This window comes from Suricata suricatta, chromosome 13 (assembly GCF_006229205.1).
Source record: "Suricata suricatta isolate VVHF042 chromosome 13, meerkat_22Aug2017_6uvM2_HiC, whole genome shotgun sequence".
Taxonomy (NCBI): domain Eukaryota; kingdom Metazoa; phylum Chordata; class Mammalia; order Carnivora; family Herpestidae; genus Suricata; species Suricata suricatta.
In genome coordinates this window covers 46,606,995-46,625,813 of record NC_043712.1, presented here as the reverse complement: position 1 = coordinate 46,625,813, position 18,819 = coordinate 46,606,995, and the positions used below count along the sequence as shown (strand labels likewise).

General features: G+C 40.8%; 1 protein-coding gene across 1 annotated transcript in view; it reads left to right on the top strand.

Moving 5' to 3' along the window:
* The window catches only part of MTAP (methylthioadenosine phosphorylase), a 46,344-nt gene that overhangs the window by 22,652 nt on the left and 4,873 nt on the right, over positions 1-18,819 (top strand). Inside the window, exons 5-6 of the mRNA XM_029920876.1 lie at positions 10,485-10,587; positions 15,043-15,282. Of these exons, the coding sequence (XP_029776736.1) occupies positions 10,485-10,587; positions 15,043-15,282 (343 nt within the window). The remainder of the gene's footprint in view (positions 1-10,484; positions 10,588-15,042; positions 15,283-18,819) is intronic.

The window sequence follows — 18,819 nt, the reverse complement described above, 5'->3', positions numbered from 1 at the left end:
AGTACTCACTCTAAATGTCAATGGACTAAATACTCTAAAGACAGAGGGTAACATAATGGATAAGAAAACAAAACCCATCTATATGCTGTTTATAGGACACCTATTTTAGACCTAAAGACACCTGCAGATTGAAAGTTAGGGGATGAAGAACTATCTGTCTTGCTAATGGTTGCCAAAAGAAAGCCAGAGTAGCCATACTTATGTCAAACAATCTAGATTTAAAAATGAAGATTGTTAACAAGAGATGAAGAAGGCCATTTTATCAGAATGAAGGGTCTGTCCACCAAAAAGATCTAATATTTGTAAACATTTAAGCTCCAAACGTGGGAGCACCCAAATATATAAATCAGTTCATCACAAACATACAGAAACTCATTGATAATAATACCATAATAGGAGACTTCAACACCCTACTTACAGCAATGGACAGATCATCTAAACAGAAAACCAACAAGGAAACAACGGCTTTAAATGACACACTGAACCAGATGGACTTAGCAGATATATTCAGCATTTCATTTTATCCTAAAGCAGCAGAATACACATTCTTCTTGAGTAGTCTCCTGAATACATCACACCCTGGGGCATGAATTAGCCCTCAACAAGTACCAAAAGATTGAGATCATACCATGCATATTTTCAGACCACAACACTATGAAACTCGAAATCATTTGAAAAGACAACAAATATGTGGAGATTAAAGAACATCCTTCTAAAGAATGAATGGGCTGACCAAGAAGTTAAAGAGGAAATTAAAAAGTACATAGAGGCCAATGAAAATAACACCACAGCCCAAAACCTTTGGGACACAGCAAAGGCAGTCATACAAGGGAAGTATATAGCAATCTAGGCCTTCCTAAAGAAGGAAGAAGGGTCTTAGATACACAACCTAACCTTAAACCTTGAAGAGCTGGAAAAAGAAGAGCTAATAAAACCCGAAACCAGCAGAAGATGGGAAATAATACGGATTAAAGCAGAATTCAATGCTATTGAAACCAAAAGAAACAGAACAGATCAATGAAACCAGGAGCTGGATAAAATTAATAAACCTCTAGACACTTTGATCAAAAAGAAAAAGGAAAGCACCCAAATAAATGAAATCAAGAATGAAAGGGGAGAAATCACAACCAACACTGCAGAAATACAAACAAAGGAATGTTAGCAATTATACACCAATAAATTGGGCAATGTGGAAGAAATGGATAAATTCCTAGGAACATAAACTACTAAAACTGAAACAAGAAGAAATAGGAAATTAGAAACAGACCCATAACCAGTAAAGAAATCGAATTAGTAATCAAAAATCTTAAAAAAAAAAAACCAAGAGTCCACGACTTTCCAGGGGAATTCTACCAAACATTTAAAAGAGTTAACACCTATTCTTTTGAAACTGTTCCAAAAAATAGGAATGGAAGGAAAACTTCCAAACTCATTCTGTGAAGCCAGCATTACTTTGATTCCAAAACCAGACAAAGACCCCACTCGAGGAGAACTACAGACTAATTTCCCCGATGAACATGGATTAAAAAATCCTCAGCAAGATACTAGCCAACCGGATCCAACAATACATTAAAAGAATTATTCACCATGACCAAGTGGGATTTATATCTGAGATGCAGGGCTGGTTCAATATCCACAAAGCAAGCAGTGTGATTCATCTTATCAGTAAAAGAAAGGACAAGAACCACATGATCCTCTTGATAGATGCAGAGAAGCATTTGACAAAATGCAGCATCCTTTCTTGATAAAAATCCTCAGGAAAGTAGGGATAGAAGGATACCTCAAGATCTTAAAAGCAATATATGAAAGACCCACCACTAATACCATTCTTAATGGTGAAAAACTGAGTGCTTTCACCGTAAGGTCAGGAACACGACAGGGATGTCCACTCTCACCACTGTTATTCAACATAGTATTGGAAGTCCTAGCCTCAGCACTCAGACAACACAAAGAAATAAAAGGCATCCAGATGGGCAAGGAGGAAGTCAAACTTTCACTCTTCACAGACAACATGATACTCTATATGGAATACCCAAAAGATTCCACCAAAAACTGCGAACTGATCCATGAATTCAGCAGAGACTTAGGATAGAAAATCAGTGGACAGAAATCAGTTGCATTAATGGGTGCCTGGGTGGCTCAAGTCATTAAGCATCCTGACTTCAGCTCAGGTCATGATCTCACAGTTTGTGACTTCATGCCCTGTGTAGCGCTTGGTGCTGACAGCTTAGAGATGAGCCTGGTTTGGATTCTCTCTACACTTTCCCTGCTCATGCTCTGTCTCTTTTTCTGTCTCTCTCAAAAATAAATAAACAGTAAAAAAAATATATTTTTAAGAAAAAGCGGTTGTACTTCTATACACCGATAACGAAGCAACAGAAAGAGAAATCAAGGAATCAATCCCATTTACAATTGCAGCAAAAAATCACAAAATACCTAGGAATAAACCTAACCAAGGAGTTGGAAAATATATACATTGAAAACTATAGCAAGCTGATGAAAGAAATTGAAGATGCAAAAAAAAAGGGGGGGGGAGGGGGAAATATATCAATACTACCCAAAGCAATCTACATATTCAGTGCAATCCCTGTCAAAGTATCACCAGCATTCTTCACAGAGCTAGGACAAATAATCTTAAAATTAGTATGGAACCAGAAAAGACTCCCAGATAGCCAAAGCAATCCTGAAAAAGAAAACCAAAGCTGGAGGCATCACAATTCCAGACCTCAAGCTGTATTACAAAGCTGTAACCGTCAAGTATGGCACTGGCACAAAAACAGACACTCAGATCAATGGAACAGAACAGAGAACCCAGAAATGGACCCACAAACATGGCAACTAATTTTGACAAAGCCGGAAAGAATATCCAATGGAATAAAGACAGTCTCTTCAGCAAATAGTGTTGGGAAAACTGGACAGTGACCTGTAGAAAAATAACTCTGGACCACTTTCTATACCATACAAAAAAACAAACTCTAAATGGATGAAAAACCTAAACCTAAAACAGGAAGCCATTGGGGCACCTGGGTGGCTCAGCCGGTTAAGTACCCAACTTCACTCAGGTCATGATCTCTTGGTTTGTGAGTTTGAGCCCTGCATCGGGCTCTGCTGACAGCTGGAGCTGTCAGATTCTGCATCCCCCTCTCTCTCTGCCCCTCCCCTATTCATGTTCTCTCTCTCTCTCTCTCTCTCGCTTGCTCACTTGCTCGAAAATAACATAAACACTAAAAGGAAAAAAAAAATTTAAAGACAGGAAGCCATCAAAATCCTAGAGGAGAAAGCAGGCAAAAACCTTTTTGACCTTGGCGCAGGAACTTCTTAGTCAACACAACTCCAGAGGCATGGGAAGGAAAAGCAAACATGAACTGTTGGGACCTCATCAAAATAAAAAGCTCTGGACAGTGAAGGAAACAGCAAAACTAAAAGGCAACCAACGGAATGGGAGAAGGTATTTGCAAATGACATATCAGATAAAGGGTTAGTATCCAAAATCTCCAAAGAACTTATCCCAACTCAAAACCCACAAAAGAAATAATCCAGTGAAGAAATGGACAAAAGACATGAATAGACACTTTTCCAAAGAAGACATCCAGATGGCTAACAGACACATCAAAAAATGCCCAACATTACTCATCATCAGGGAAATACAAATTGACACCACAATGAGATACCACCTCACACCAGTTAGAATGGCTAAAATTAATAACTCAGGCAACAACAGATGTTAGCAAGGATGTGGAGGAAGAAGAACCCTTTTGTACTGCTGGTGGGAATGCAAACTGGTACAGCCTCTGTAAAACAGTATGGGGGGGTTCTTCAAAAAATTAAAAATAGAACTACCCTATGACCCAGCAATTACACTACTAGGTGTTTATTCAAAGGATACGTTATGCTGTTTTGAAGGGGCACGTGCACCTCAATGTTTATAGAAATACTTTCAGCAACAGCTGAAGTATGTTAAGCCGAAAATGTTAAGAGCCCAGATGAAGGGATAAAGATGTGGTATATATATACAGTGGAGTATTACTCAGCAATCAAAAGAATAAAATCTTGTCATATGCAACTACATGGATGGAACTAGAGGGTATTATGCTAAGTGAAATTAGTCAATCAGAGAAAGACAGATACCACACAGCTCCACTCATATGTGGAATTTAAGTTACAAAACAGATTAACATAAGGGAAGGGGAGCAAAAATAATGTAAAAACAGGGAGGGGGACAAAACGTAAGAGACTCTTAGGTACAGAGAACAAACATGGTTGTCGGAGGGGTTGCGGGTCAGGGAATGGGCTAAATGGGCAAGGGGCATTACGGATGACACCTGCTGGGTTGAGCACTGGGTGTTATACATAGGGACTGAATCACTCAATCTACTCCTGAAATCATTGTTGCACTATATACTTAACTGACTTGGACGTAAATTTAAAAAAATTTTTTGAAAACCCAAGTTCTTGTAGAAGACCTAAGCTCTTTCGGTAATTTGATGTAATTTTTTCCTAGTTCCTTTTGTCATCGATGCCAATGATCTTTAACATGTACTTAAAAATATCTGGTCACCTTTGTAGTAGTTTCTTCCATTGCCTTTGTGCTCAGTGTCCCTGCTCATTTTCCTCTCCCCAGTAAGATATTCATGTTTATAACCTGGTAACATCTATTCTTCTGAGCTTGAAATTGTTACTTTTGGATAATTCTGAAGTGAAAGAAATTGTAAGCTCCTTTCACATGTCAGGTGCGTTAGGGCCTGGATAATTAACATTCATATAGCCATTGCTCGTAGATTGTTAGAATTCTTAAAAGGCAGTCTGACTCCTTATTAAGGTTTAAAGTACGCACGTCTTTCCAACCAGCCTTTCCCTTTTGCAGTTTGCCGTCCTAAGAATAAAAACACCAGATTTGTCTAGATCTGTACCAGGATGTTATGTATATTGTTTCTTGAGTGAGCAGCCTAAAACAGTGGTTGACGTCCATCCCGTGGGATGTTGTGAAGTTGCATACAGGATCTTCTGAAGCTACATGCATTGACCTGGAGCAATACTTCACAGCAAAACAAGCTGCTTTTATAAGCCTAACAATGTTCCTGGTACTGCTAAGTATCACTGCATTGGGAAGCATCTTGTATGTATTTTATTATCCCCTTGTGCAGATGAGAAAACTGAGGCCCAGAGAGATTGTTACTCACCAGCTGTGTCAGAGCTGAGATTTTTGTACTTAATGCCACTGCTCTCCATGCTCTGCTCGGTTTAGCAAGACCTCATGAAAAGTCCAAAATAAGAGGGAAAACTGTTAGCTATTTATTGAGCAGTGTTGCTCAATAAATTGGGATATGAACACATTTGTTTTTCTCCTTTCCTGTGGCACCATAAGCACTCATTAGTTCAGAGCAATAGTAGAATCTAAATGACCTTTGTCCAAATTTAGAAGGTTTCAGTTCCTTCTGATTAATAGACTCCTTACATGGCATAATTTGTTGCCATTCACATCAGAATTTTCTCCACTTCTACGCACTGCAGTTTTGAATTCTATCTTATGTTCCCCATGTGCCCCACCTTTCTTTTCTAGATAAGAACCCTTGACCCAAATCTTCTAAGATTTGATCCTTCACTTATAAACATGCTCACGGCAGTGCTGTTCACAAATATGTGTGTGGACACCCACACGTGTATAGTGTATATACACCTAGAAATGAGAAGGCTCATTCTTAATCCTGTTGATCTTTAAATTATGCATATTTCCAAGGATAAAAATAACCCTTTTGATCTAACCAGTTCACCAAGGTGACTTGGCCTTTTTTTTTTTTTTGCCATCTTCACTTGTTTGCATACGTTTCAAATTTTAATGGTCTCTGATGTTGTAGTATGTGCTAACTCTAAAATGCTATCCAACAGGTTTGTATCTTAAAGCATTTAAAGAGTAATGCATATTTGTAATGGAATAAAATGAAAATAGTGTAGGAGGGCACATAGTAGAAAGCGACACCCTCCTGTGTTTCCCGTGGGTGTATGCCTTGCTACAGCCCTTTGAAAAGCAATTTGGTAAGATCTATTAAACTTCAAAAGGTGTGTGTCCTTTGACTGAAATAGTTCCTTTTCTTGGTTTTTTGAGAACTGAGTATAAGGTAGCTCATGCAGAGATACTGGTTGTACCATTTTCAATGACCTATTTTTTGTATAAGTTAAATATACTGGCCTACCCATGGTGTTCTATTTAGCACTTCAAACAAATAGATTTATAGATGCTGATATAGAAAAATCTTTAAGGTATATCATTAACTGGAAAAAAAGAAAGATACGAACTAAATCAAGCATATTGTGAGTCCATTTTATATACTACTTATATTTTTAACACAAAATCACTGTTTGTGTGACTGTAGAATTCTAGAAAAAGAACAATTTTTCTTATTATTCTGTACGAGTTCACGACAGCATGTTAGCCATCTCTCTTAGCATTCCACGCTGTAGTCACATACCACCATATTCTTCCTTACAGCTGTAACACTCTTCCATTGTTGGATATATGGTATATTTAAGCTGCTTTCTAAGTGAGAAATTTTTCAGTTTCCTGTTTGTGGTTCAGTTAATGTTGGTGTGTCCAGTTATCTTTGTATTTGTGTGAACATCCCCGCAGGATAAATTGCTAGCACAGCTTCTGGGCATCAGGATGGTTGTAACAGACCTACACAGAACACCTCCACTTTCCCTCAGAGCCCGGGCTCTAATGAAAAGAGGGACTGGGAGGTTGTTTCATTTTGGTTTCTCAGAAACTAAGTTTGTCTCTGCCTGTGCACATTACTTACTGTTTGGATATCTTTTAAGTGATATGGGTGGAGTCATTTCCCCAAAGCCATGCTCCTTATGAGCAGTCGTTGGCCCTGCTTTGCCAGGACATTAATTGACTCATGTTTCTGCATGCTGAGGCCTGTTGAGGACAGTTATGTTTGCTTCTGCTGTAGGACAATGTTTTCCTTGTTTCCTTTCCTTGTTTGCAACTCAGCGTTTTTTCAAAAGAAAATTATTAACAAATGGCTGTCCTAGAGCCAATTTGAGAGTCTTGATTCAGAAACAGCCTACCAGTCAGTCTTGTTCTGGGCTTTTCCTTATTCTGTGTGTGAAAGTGCCCAGTGTTCTCTCGTTGGCAGTCTTGAAGTCATTTTTCCTGCCAGTACACATGATTTTTGGTATGCACACGTACTGTCTCTTAGCATGCATCTGGGTTTGATAGCCTCACGACTTTTTGTGTACCTTTGCCTTGAGATCCATACACGTTAGGCTCTGAGGTTGGCATGTTCTAAGTACAGAAGCAGATTTTCCCTGAACAGTATTTGCTGGTGCTGAACACTTGCTTCGTGTGTCTCATTCAGTCTTCACATCAACCTTGGAAGGCAAGTGGTATTATTTATTTTCCATTTTAAATATCAGAAGACAGATACATACAGACATGCAGAGAGATCAGATTGACTTTCCTAGAGGCACAGAGTTATTGAATGGGAAAACCAGCCAGATCAGTCACTTCCAGAGTCTGTCTGCCAAGCAGGGTCCTAAGCTAATGAAGTGAAATGATAGCAGTTCCCATCTCTAGCTGGGAAGGTTTGCTAACTGAAGCAAGAGTTGGCACCAGCCTTCAGCGTCATTTCTTTATTATTGCAGAAACCATAACTGGGTTGACCAAACTTTAAACCATGTAAGCACGTGTATTAGTGTCCTGTTGCTGTGTAACAAATTCCAGTTGACCCTTAAACGACATGGGGGCTAGGAGTGCTGACCCCTGTGAGTTGAAAACCATGTATAATTTTTGACCTCCCCAAAACTTAACTAATAGCCTACTGTTTACCAGAAGCCTTTGGTAACATAAACAGCCGTTAAACACGAACTTTATCTGATAGATGTATTATGTACTATAGTCTTACAATAAAGTAAACTACAGAGAAGAAGGTGTTATCAAGAATATCCTAAGGAAGGGGTGCCTGGGTGGCTCATTCAATTGAGCATCTGACCCTTGATTGCAGCTCAGGTCATGATCTCATGGTTCACAAGTTTAAGCCCCATGTGCTTACAGCACAAAGCACAAAGCCTACTTAGGATTCTCTGTCACGGTGTTGCTCTCTGGCAAAGATAAATAAAAACATTTTAAAAAATCATAAGGAAAAGAAAATACATTTATATACTTATCGAAGAAAATGTACTCCACTCACTTCCCCTGTGATTGTAAACTCCCATTGCCGTTGGTCAGCATTTCATTCAGCATTGCTCATGCCTTATTTTATACTGAACAGGAGTATTGCTATTTATAGTGATTGAAGTTTAGGTCGATAAATGTTTCATTGAGTGTATTTACACTTAAGTTCTGTGGAACACCACAGATAGGTGGGCAGGCCATGTGAAGAGGTGTTTCTCACTTGCTCCTTCCTTTCCTGGATCTTGACAGCATAATCCTGAAACCATTAGAAGTATTCGTATTGAAGTCTTCATTTCTTGCTCAGGGCTGCCCCCTTCACTTGCCCCTAGAGGGTTGTGTGCTCTGAGGCTCCAGCACGGCTTCTCCTGGTGTCGGTTCCCTGTACCAGCTCCAAACCAGACTTCGCTTCCAAGCTGCTGGCATTTGTCTGGACATCTTGATTGACTTAATCCTCATAATACCTGTATAAATGGGTGGATAAACTACATTTTATGATTGGACATGGAGAATAAAAAAAAATGGCAGTTTGCTGTAAGCCATATAGCTAGTGGTTAAAGCACTTTATTTAAAGAGAAAAATGTAAAATGTTTCCACTTGACAGAGGAAATGAAAACTGTAGCTAATAATATCACATGTATATGACACAACATAAAGCATAACTAATACATGTTTTGTCTTAAGATAGAAGTTCAGAACAGAGAGGAGTGATTAGGCAAAGAAAGGGCAGAAATGGAGAAGAGAGGGACAGAGATAAGAAGGTAAGGGTTTTGTTGCTCTAAGCCATATAGCTAGTGGTTAAAGCACTTTGGACCTTGCTTGGAGTATAGCTGTTGGAGGTTTTTGTGGGCCTGTTTTCATACTTAATCATGGTTGCAAATGGGGGATTGCTAATACCTGACTCATGGAAAGGTGATACCAAGCCAGAGCTGGAGTAGGTGGCACCATTTTATTGGTTAGTTTCACACAGAGAGCAAAGCCTCTGTTTATATGGGCTGGAACAGTCATTTGACCTGTTCTTCAACCCCATCTGGAATTGCTTTGGGGTTAAGCCTTCCCCTAAGACACACATGACAGAAGGCTAGGAGGAGCACAAGCTAGGTTTTCATCCCTGCAGAGCACTGAGGCCTCCTTACTGGGCCAGGCGGCTTTGGTGCCAGCTCGTGGCACTGTTTGGTATGTGACAGGATGAAAGTAACAGATTGATTTTGGTAGGCGGACTGCCGGCTGTATAAACCAAACCAGTATATTCTCCATGCCGTCCCTTTCTCTCCCATCCCCAGAAGTAGACATTAAGTGATCTACTTCCCGTTTTCCTCTGTCTGGCCCTCCTGGGCCCTCCCCTGTGTAGGAAAGATAAAGGCTGTCTTTCCTGTATTACTCATGAGTTCAAGTTGAGAACAATATAAAGGACATAAAGTCCTTTATTCTGAAAACTTAGGGTGAAAATTTGTAGGGTGATTTGGCTCTGGGTTAATTTTAGCCTTTCCTCTGTGGATTCAAAAAGTTAAACTAAGAGAGTTCAGAACTAATTATGACGGGTTGAGGAACAAGCTAAAATGAGGTGCAAAGATTTCCTAAAGGGGAGGACAAATGGCTGCTTTTTTCAGTGAGCCAAAGGCATGAAAAAATGGAGGGTGGAGGGCAAGAATTACTCTCATTAGAGACAGGCCAGTCAAATGCAAGGTTAGGACGTCGTCTGGAACTTGAAACTAGAAAAGCATTTATTTAAAAAAACAAAGATGTTTTGGGGACATATAGGAAATTTGCATATGGCCTGTGTATTAGTTGGTGCTGGGGAATTAATTTTTATCAGATGGGATAATGACATTGCAGTGAAAAGTACAGATATTTTGGTCCAGATATGACGGAGTCTGAGATTTGCAGTCATGGAAAAGCTAACAGATGAGGCAAACTTGACAACATTTGAATTGTTGAATCCAGATAACGGATATATATGGTGTTCACTGTACAGTCCTTTCCATCTACAATGATTGTGAGAATTTTATGGTGACTTCTTAAGTGGTTTACTCAGCCTCCTGAGCCCAAAATTGAGTTGTACCTACAGTCACTGTGGTTGTCCTGTCACAGTCACCAGACCCAGTAGAAAGCATTTTGCCACCAACCCAGAGCCAAAAAAGCCCAATACCATCCCAAAGTGGCTTTTCCAATAGTTGCCTTCACCTTATCCAGAGCTATTGATTCTGGAGCAAGCACCAAGATGTTGACCTAGATACAGTTGATTCACCATCCCCCAGAGGATGGAGTGATGGCTTAAAAAAAAAACCAAAAACGTTTTCACTTTGTTTTGTAGGACCACCAAAAGGCCTCAGACCTTCTATGATGGAAGTCATTCCTGTGCCAGAGGAGTATGCCATATTCCTGTGGCTGAGCCATTCTGCCCCAAAACGAGAGAGGTTTGTAGTCTTTCTGGAAGGTGCACTAAAATAAGTCGTAAGGGCTTGGGGTGGCATCTAGAGTTAGATTAATTGGCTAGGCACATGGTCCCTCTTGCACCTCTCAAGCTTCCTTCTTAGGCAAGGTTTCATGAAGCATTTCCGTGTCAGTAATGTCTCCATGACTCTCAGTCATTTATAAGCTAAATCGCTTAAAGTTGCAAGCTACTTTTTATAGGATTTGATTTTGCTGTCAGAATACCTTTTTTTTGTTTATTTATTTTTATTTATTTTGAGAGAGAGTGTGTGCACGCAGGGGAGTGTGTGCAGCAGGGGAGAGGCAGAGAGAGAGAGGGAGAGAGAATCCCAAGCAGGCCCTGAGCTGTCAGCATGGAGCCCGATGCAGGGCTTGATCTCTTGAACCATGAGATCACAACCTGAGCTGAAACTGAGTTAGTTGGACACTTAACTGACTGAGCCACCCAGGCAGCCCAGAATACCTTTTAAATAATTTACTATAGGACACCATATTAGTCAAGAGTGTATAGTCTAGAACCAGACTAGCTCTGGTTCTGGGATCAAACCTCTGCTCTTATGCTTAGTTGTGTTTTGTTGGACAAGTTACTTAATGCCTCTGGGCCTCAGTTTCCCCATTTGGAAAATGAAGGTAATGATAACATGTACCTCACAGAAATGCGTGAGGGATAAATGCGTTATTACTCATAAAGTGCTCTGAACTATACCTGTCAGTTATGAGACATCCAGTGACTGGTAACTGCTTTTATGAATTACTAGTGATAATCTATAAATTGTCAGATTGGCATCATTGACCTTTGAGGTGAGTTTGGCTATTACTGTCCAGCCTCCTTTCCAGGATTATAGTAAAATCTCAGAACTACGGGGATAGTCCTACAAATGCCAGTGCAAGTACCTAACCATGCTACTCATTGAGGTAATTTCAACACCTACATATGGAAAGTAGATTTAACTTTTATGTTCAGCCCTGCATAATTGTGTAAAAATAGATTCTTTGTGGTTAGTAGCAAGGGCACCTTGACCTCACCATGGTTTCAGAATTCTAGAATCTGAAGCCGGGAGTCATAGGGGGAGTCATTTCAGATCTACCACTGCTTGTTGGTTCCTTCTGATTTCTTTGAAAGTAAGTTTTTTATTTGTTTTTTAAAAAAATGGCAGGTTAAGTTTGTATTTTTGTATTTGGATGTATATGTTTCTGGGTAGTTATCAGCAGAATATATCAAAATGTTGGTGCTATCTTCCCTCTGAAACATAGATCTGTCCACATAATGAATTTATTTTCCAGGGGTGAGTAGAGGTATATAAAATTCTAGTCCATTTCCAAATGGGGGTAGCTTGGGAAGAAATAGACTAGGGAGAGAGATGCTTGAGATCTTGTCCCACAGAGGAAACACTGATTTACAGTACTAGGAGTAGAGGTAGGGTAGGGGAAATGCTAATGATGTCTTCAGAACTCATGCAAATACGGTGGCTTGGTGATAGTTTCCAGTAACAGAGTTTGGCCTCCCTTGAGACCACATTAACTCAGCAATTATTGGTCTAGCCAAGTCAAGGGGCTCCCCCCGCTCCCCCCAACATTTAGAGTGCTAGAAAAGGTGGTTTAGAAAAATGGGAAAGGGTTGCTTGGGTGGTTCAGGCAGTTGAGCATCCAGCTCTTGATTTCAGCTCAGGTCATGATCCCAGGATCGTGCGACTGAGCCCCACGTTGGGCTCCATGCTGAATGTTGAGCCTGCTTGGGATTCTTTCTCTTCCTCTCCTGCCCTCCCCCGCTTGTGCGCATTCTCTAACAATAACAACACACCAAAAAATGGGGAAAATAGCCTCTGGTATATAACTTTATTCCTACATACCCTGAAAGAGATTTGTAATTTTGTCCAGATATATAAAGAGTAGATGGTGCTGTCCCTTGGTAATTATCACTTTAACTTTGAACATTCACATGACTTTTCATGTACTGGTGAGGAAGGATTGTCAAGGTGAATTCTCTAGTGGCAAACAAGGTATGAACAATGGTTGTACTGTATTCTGCCACTTGTGTTGTATATAAAGAGGTAAATATGAAAATATTTACATGCAAATAGAATGTTTTTGGGAAATTGACCCAAAAAAGGTGATTTCCCTTGGGGAGGTGTACTGGCTTACTAGGACATGGGTGGAAAAAATACTTGTCACAGAATAATACCCTTTTATAGTGTTTATCTTTTGTTCCATGTCACTCTACCCCTGAAATATTTTCACTTCTTGTCATTTTAGGAGGTAATCTGAAGCAAAATCTTTGAAAGTTCTAATACATAAAATATATTTAGCCTGGTGATCTCTTTTGCTAATAACATTTGAAGGATTGTAGTAGGTTCAGGAGTTCCAAATGAAAGCATCTTGGCCTCAGAGCCAGAGATCTCTTAGCCTGTGGTTTGTATCTCTGGTACATATGCTGGAGTTCTCCGTTCTTGTGGGGGTGCAAAGTTACGAGATCCCAGGTATGTATGTATGTGTGTGTGTGTGTGTGTGTGTGTGTGTGTGTGTGTGTGTGTACTGGTCCACACCCAGAAGCCTGCACTTCCTCCTCCTCACCATCATGCACCCACCTCCCAGAGTGACGTGAGAACTTAACATGCCACAGTCCAGTGTACAAAGTAGTTGTGCTGTTCCTTCACTCATCGCTAGAAGTGCTTGAGTTTGGCCCAGAAATACAGCTTGGTTATTCAGGATTTTAAAAGACATTTAGTGAAGACAGGACTGGGCTGGCTATATCTTTTTTAAAAAATCTTTTTTAATGTTTATTCATTTTAGAAGGAGACCTAGAGCACCAGCAGGGGAGGGACAGAAAGAGAGAGGGAGACACAGAATCTGAAGTAGGCTCCACGCTCTGAGCTGTCAGCACAGAGCCCAGTGTGGGGCTCGAGCCCACAAACTGGGAGATGATGACCTGAGCTGAGGTTGTTCACCTGACTAAGCCACCCAGGTACCCTTGGGCTGGCTATAAATTTGGGGGTGGTGGGGATAGGCAGGGGAAGGAGGAGTAATTTAGGCCCTTGAATTTATAACCTGTACTCTAGGGGAAAGTTTTTATTAAGCATATTCTTATTTTCAACATAGATTATGTATTTGCATGAGTTCTGAAGACATCATTAGCATTTCCCCTACCCTACCTCTACTCCTAGTACTGTAAATCAGTGTTTCCTCTGTGGGACAAGATCTCAAGCATCTCTCTAGGATAAATAAACATGATATAACATCAGCTGTTCACTGTCCTGTGACTTGTCACGCTTCTAAATTTGGAGTTGCCAAGACTCTTGCTAAAATTCTTTAAGAAATAGGTTAATTTGCTTATGCGGTTCCAACGTGTGCAGGCTAGACTGACTTTGGCCTAAATTGGAGTCTTTCTTGACAAAGAGTTTCTCCATTTTATATTTAAAGCACCCCAGGAGCCTTTGCCAATTATTTGGCAAACGTGTGTAGAAATGCCAATGTTCACAATTGTTAGAAGACCAGTTAAGTTCTTATGCAGTGTTTACAATAAGCCCAACACGATTCTGTGATGTATGTTCCTTAGCTCATTTCACCTGCACAGTACTTCCGGAATACAATCTTATTCTCATTTTACAGATCAGAAAACGACATACAAAGATTAAGTGAATTTGTGGCAGTGCTTAAGTAGGTTAACAGTTAAGTCTAAAAGATTTCATTATTTTTAGGACTTTTTTTAAATTAAAAAGTTATGTTGAAGCGCAGGCTAGAAATTAGTAACCTGAAGGTTAGATGTGCATTATTAATTAGATGCTGGAAAAAGTTAACAGGCTTTTAAATAATGTTTCTAAAATCAATGCATGGCCTTGCCATTGAAAGAGATGCCATGATAAGTTTATCCCAAGAGAGAAGAAAACCTGTACAGCCTCATTCTGTTTTCCTATGTCTTTGGGAGAGACAATAGGCAAAAGAGATTATGAAGAAATCATTTTCCAACCAAAAAAAAGTTTTACAATGGTCTTTAGATTGTGTATGAAAGACCAATCAAGAGCTTGGAAACTGTTCCTAGCATGTCTTTGAGATGTGAATAGGATTGGCACCTTAGCTCTGCCTCCTGGGTGAAGGGCTCAGACTCAAGTCCATATTCACAACCCAGCTTAGTCTCTTCAAGCTGTTAAGAAATAAATGAAATTAAAGTATAAAAAAAATGCCCGGTTGAAAAAGCTGTATGCTTTTGTTGCTGTAAGCTGTAAGCCATGTGTGCAAGGTGCTGGGGGAACAGGATTATGTAAGGAGGGTGAGGATCCTGGAACACACTTCTGTCATCTCCCAGGCTCTGTCTGAGGGCCTCCAGGTACTAGCCATTTATAGATAAATACTTAAGTAATTCATTTGTTGAACATGGGGGGGGGCAAAATATTAAACTGTTATTACATTTGTATGTTTTGAGTCTGTGATTCTTTGTTCTCTAGGTCCTCATAGAGACTGCTAAAAAGTTAGGGCTCCGGTGTCACTCAAAAGGGACAGTGGTCACCATTGAGGGGCCTCGCTTTAGCTCCCGGGCGGAAAGCTTCATGTTCCGCGCCTGGGGGGCAGATGTTATCAACATGACCACGGTTCCTGAGGTGGTTCTTGCTAAGGAGGCTGGAATTTGCTATGCAAGTATCGCTATGGCGACGGATTACGATTGCTGGAAGGAGCATGAGGAAGCGGTAGGTGGAATTTGCTTCTGAATATATATGGCCTGGGTCTCCAGGTGCCCTGAGAGCCATTGAGAGAATGCCTTAACCATTCGTTTCTACTGTATTATTTCCAGAAAGCACCTTTCTACCAGGTCTTAAAGCCAGCTTTTTATATATGGTCATATATTTTCTTTATAGTTCTCTTTGGAAGACACAAAATAGGTCTCCATAGAGAAGAACATGACACTTCTTTCCAGGGATCAACAGTAAGCAGTACACTGTAGACATGTAGGTACAGTGGGAATTCATTTTGAGACTTGGGCTTTATTTTATTTTTTTAGGTTTTATTTTTTTAATGTTTATTTTTGAGAGACAGAGACAGACAACGTGAGCAGGGGAGGGGCAGAGAGAGAGGGAGACACAGAATCCAAAGTAGGCTCCAGGCTCTGAAAAGTCAGCACAGAACCTGACCCGGAGCTTGAACCCACGAACCATGAGATCATGACCTGAGCATAAGTCAAGACACCTACCTGACTGAGCCACCCAGGCACCCTGAGACTTGGGCCTTATTTTAATTTTAAAGATGAAAGTGTGTTTTGGTTGTAATTTCCTTATTCTGCACTACTGGTTACTTGTTTGTTTTCAAAGGAAAAGACCTATTACCTCTTTCTGGTATGAGGACTCTGTATTCATATCTGTCTGTTCAACCTGCCATGACCAGATGGATGATGCTTGGCATAGGAATATGACAGCACACAGACAAGCCTGTAAGGGGCTAACATTCTGAGGCTTTGGGGGCTAAGCAGACCAATGTCCTAATGCTCAGGCTTATAAAGAAATAGTATGGCGAGAAGTACATATCCAGTTGACTCAACCAAACATTTGAAGTCTGGGAAGCCTTTCTGGTGTATGTGTGGTAGGAAAGGCAGGCATGCCTGGGTGGAGCGGAGAGGAGGGAGGCAAGCAGGCAGTGCCATGTGGACTAAGGCTTTCAGAGGGGAGGTTAGTAAGGTGTTCTGGGCAAGAAAGACAGCAAGGTCCAGCTGGTATTTGAAGACACTGAACCACTTCATTAAGGCTTCCAAAATAAATATTCTCATTGTGGAAAACTTCAGACATCTACAAAAGTAGAGAGTCTAGTCCAGCAAACCCCCGGTTACACATCACCCCACCTTTCCACAGTTCCCAGCCAATCTTGTGTCATATATATACACCCCTACCCGCTTCTCTCTCCCCTGCCCTCATTATTTTGAAGTAAATATTTTTCCAAAAGGACTTTTTTAAAATAAAATAATCAAATAACCACAATACCATTACTGTACCCCAAAATACTGGTATGAATCCTTAGTGTAATCAAATATCCAGACTGTGTACATTTTCCTTCTAGTCTCCTACAACCATTCAAATGAGGGTTCCTTATAATCCACAGGTTGCATTTGAATGAAATGCCTCTTTTTTTTTTTTTTGAGAGAGAGAAAGAGAAAGCATGTAAACTTGGGTGGGAAGGGCAAAGGGAAAGAGAGAGACCATCTTAAGTAGACTTCATGCTCAGCACCGAGCCCAGCATGGGGCTCATTCTCATAACTATGACATCATGTCCTGAGCTGAAATCAAGAGTCAGATGCTTAACCACCTGAGCCAGCCAGGCGCCCTCAGAATGATACGCCTCTTAGATCTCTTTCAATTTAATATTCCCCTGTCTTCACTCCTTGGGTTTTACTTGAAGAAACTGTATTATCTGTCTTGTCCTCTATCTCATTTTAAAATAGAGAAAGGATGGGGCACCTGGGTGGCTCAGTTGGTTGAGCGTCCGACTTCAGCTCAGGTCATGATCTCACAACTTGTGAGTTCAAACCCACATTATCTTCTGTGCTGACAGCTCAGAGCCTGGAGCCTGCTTCAGATTCTGCCTCTCTCTCTGCCCCTCCCTTGCTCACACTGTCTCTCTCTTTTCAAAAATAAACAAACATTTAAAAAAATTTAATTAAATAGAGAAAATGACAAAAGTACAGTCAAGGAGTTTTGAAGTAAAAACAGGTGCAGGGCTGGCTGTTCTGAGCACATGTAGGGGAGCTGACATCTTCTGGAAGGTGACCCTTCCCACCATGTCGGAATTGCTTGTTTCACCATCCACTTTCATAAAACAGAGTAAGATATTCTTGCTGTCTGTCCATCGTGTATATGGAGTTTGCGTGATACTTGAACACAGGTTCCTTGTTTTTACCAATACCTTTGTGTGTAAGAGATTTCCAAATCCTGACACAGTTTAATCTCTGACTTGGCAGCTCTGGCCACCTAAGGGACAGCTCAACCTTGGGGTGTTGAGAAGCTGTTTCCAATTAGCAGGAGGCTCCAGCCCCTGCCACTCGCCAAGAGCAGATTTCTTTCTGCCTGTGGCTTTTGCTCAGTCTGGTAACAGTTGTCTCTTCTGCAGAGCAAGTGGTGCTTTTCTTTAGTACATGAGGCTTGGAAAGCAGTCAGTTGGAGCCACTTGAGTTGAAAGCAGAGAAACTAAGCTGGGTGTAAGTAGTAAGGCATGAAGGCAGATAATGCTGAATGCCACAAGAAAAGCATACATAAAGTTTGCATCATCAACCAGCCATGTGTGTCACTGTGCTTTAGACCAGATGTGCAGCCTGGCGTGATATGAACATCTGAGAGTTGCCTAAACCCACCTTCAGATTCCTTTTGCTCCATTTACTTGTAACACAGGGCAGGTTATTTGATCTTTTTACTATAGAGCCAGAGGTGAGGAGTAGAGGTTGTTTAGTTATAGTTCTGACCTTGCAGGATTTCTGGGAGGATTAAACCAAATGATGCATGTTGAGCAAGTACCACAGAGCTGGCTCCTGTGAGGGGGTGGTCATCAGATGGCAGCTGTGATGGAGGGGGTGTGTGTGCAGAAATGTGAAGAAAACTTGACATTTGACCTGGACATTAAACAGAGGGATTAGAGGGGCGCCTAGGTGGCTCAGTTGGTTAAGCATCCAATTTTGGCGCAGGTTATGATCTCATGGTTCATAAGATTAAGCCCCACATTGGGCTCTGCACTGCAGAGCCTGCTTGGGATCCTCTCTTTCTCCCTCACTCTGCCCCTCCCTCCCTCCCTCTCCCTCTCTCTCTCTCTCTCTTTCTCTCAAAAATAAATAATAAACATTATGCAGAGGGTTAGATTTTATTGTGAGGAATGGGCATTTTAGGTAGAACCCAACATCAAGAACAAAGAAGAGAAAAGAGAATTCAGAGTCTATATAGCAATATCAGTTAAAAGGAGAAGTGTTAAGGAAGAAAAGTAAATATAAGGTAAGTGTCTTGGGTGCTTCATGAGCCTGCACTGGAAGACTCTGCTTAAAATATGCCTCTCAGCCCCCAGCTGGTCACTGCTTTGTATCCCCACACTGAACAGTACTCATCATTTTTTCCCCAAGCAGACCTCAGTTTTGTGGGAGGGATCTGGACTTTATTTAAACTCCAGGAAATAAATAGAAAGGTATAATCCTCGTGCTCTTGAACCTCAGATATGCTCTAAGGATAGTGAGGTGTGACAAATACTCCACTTTATCTAAT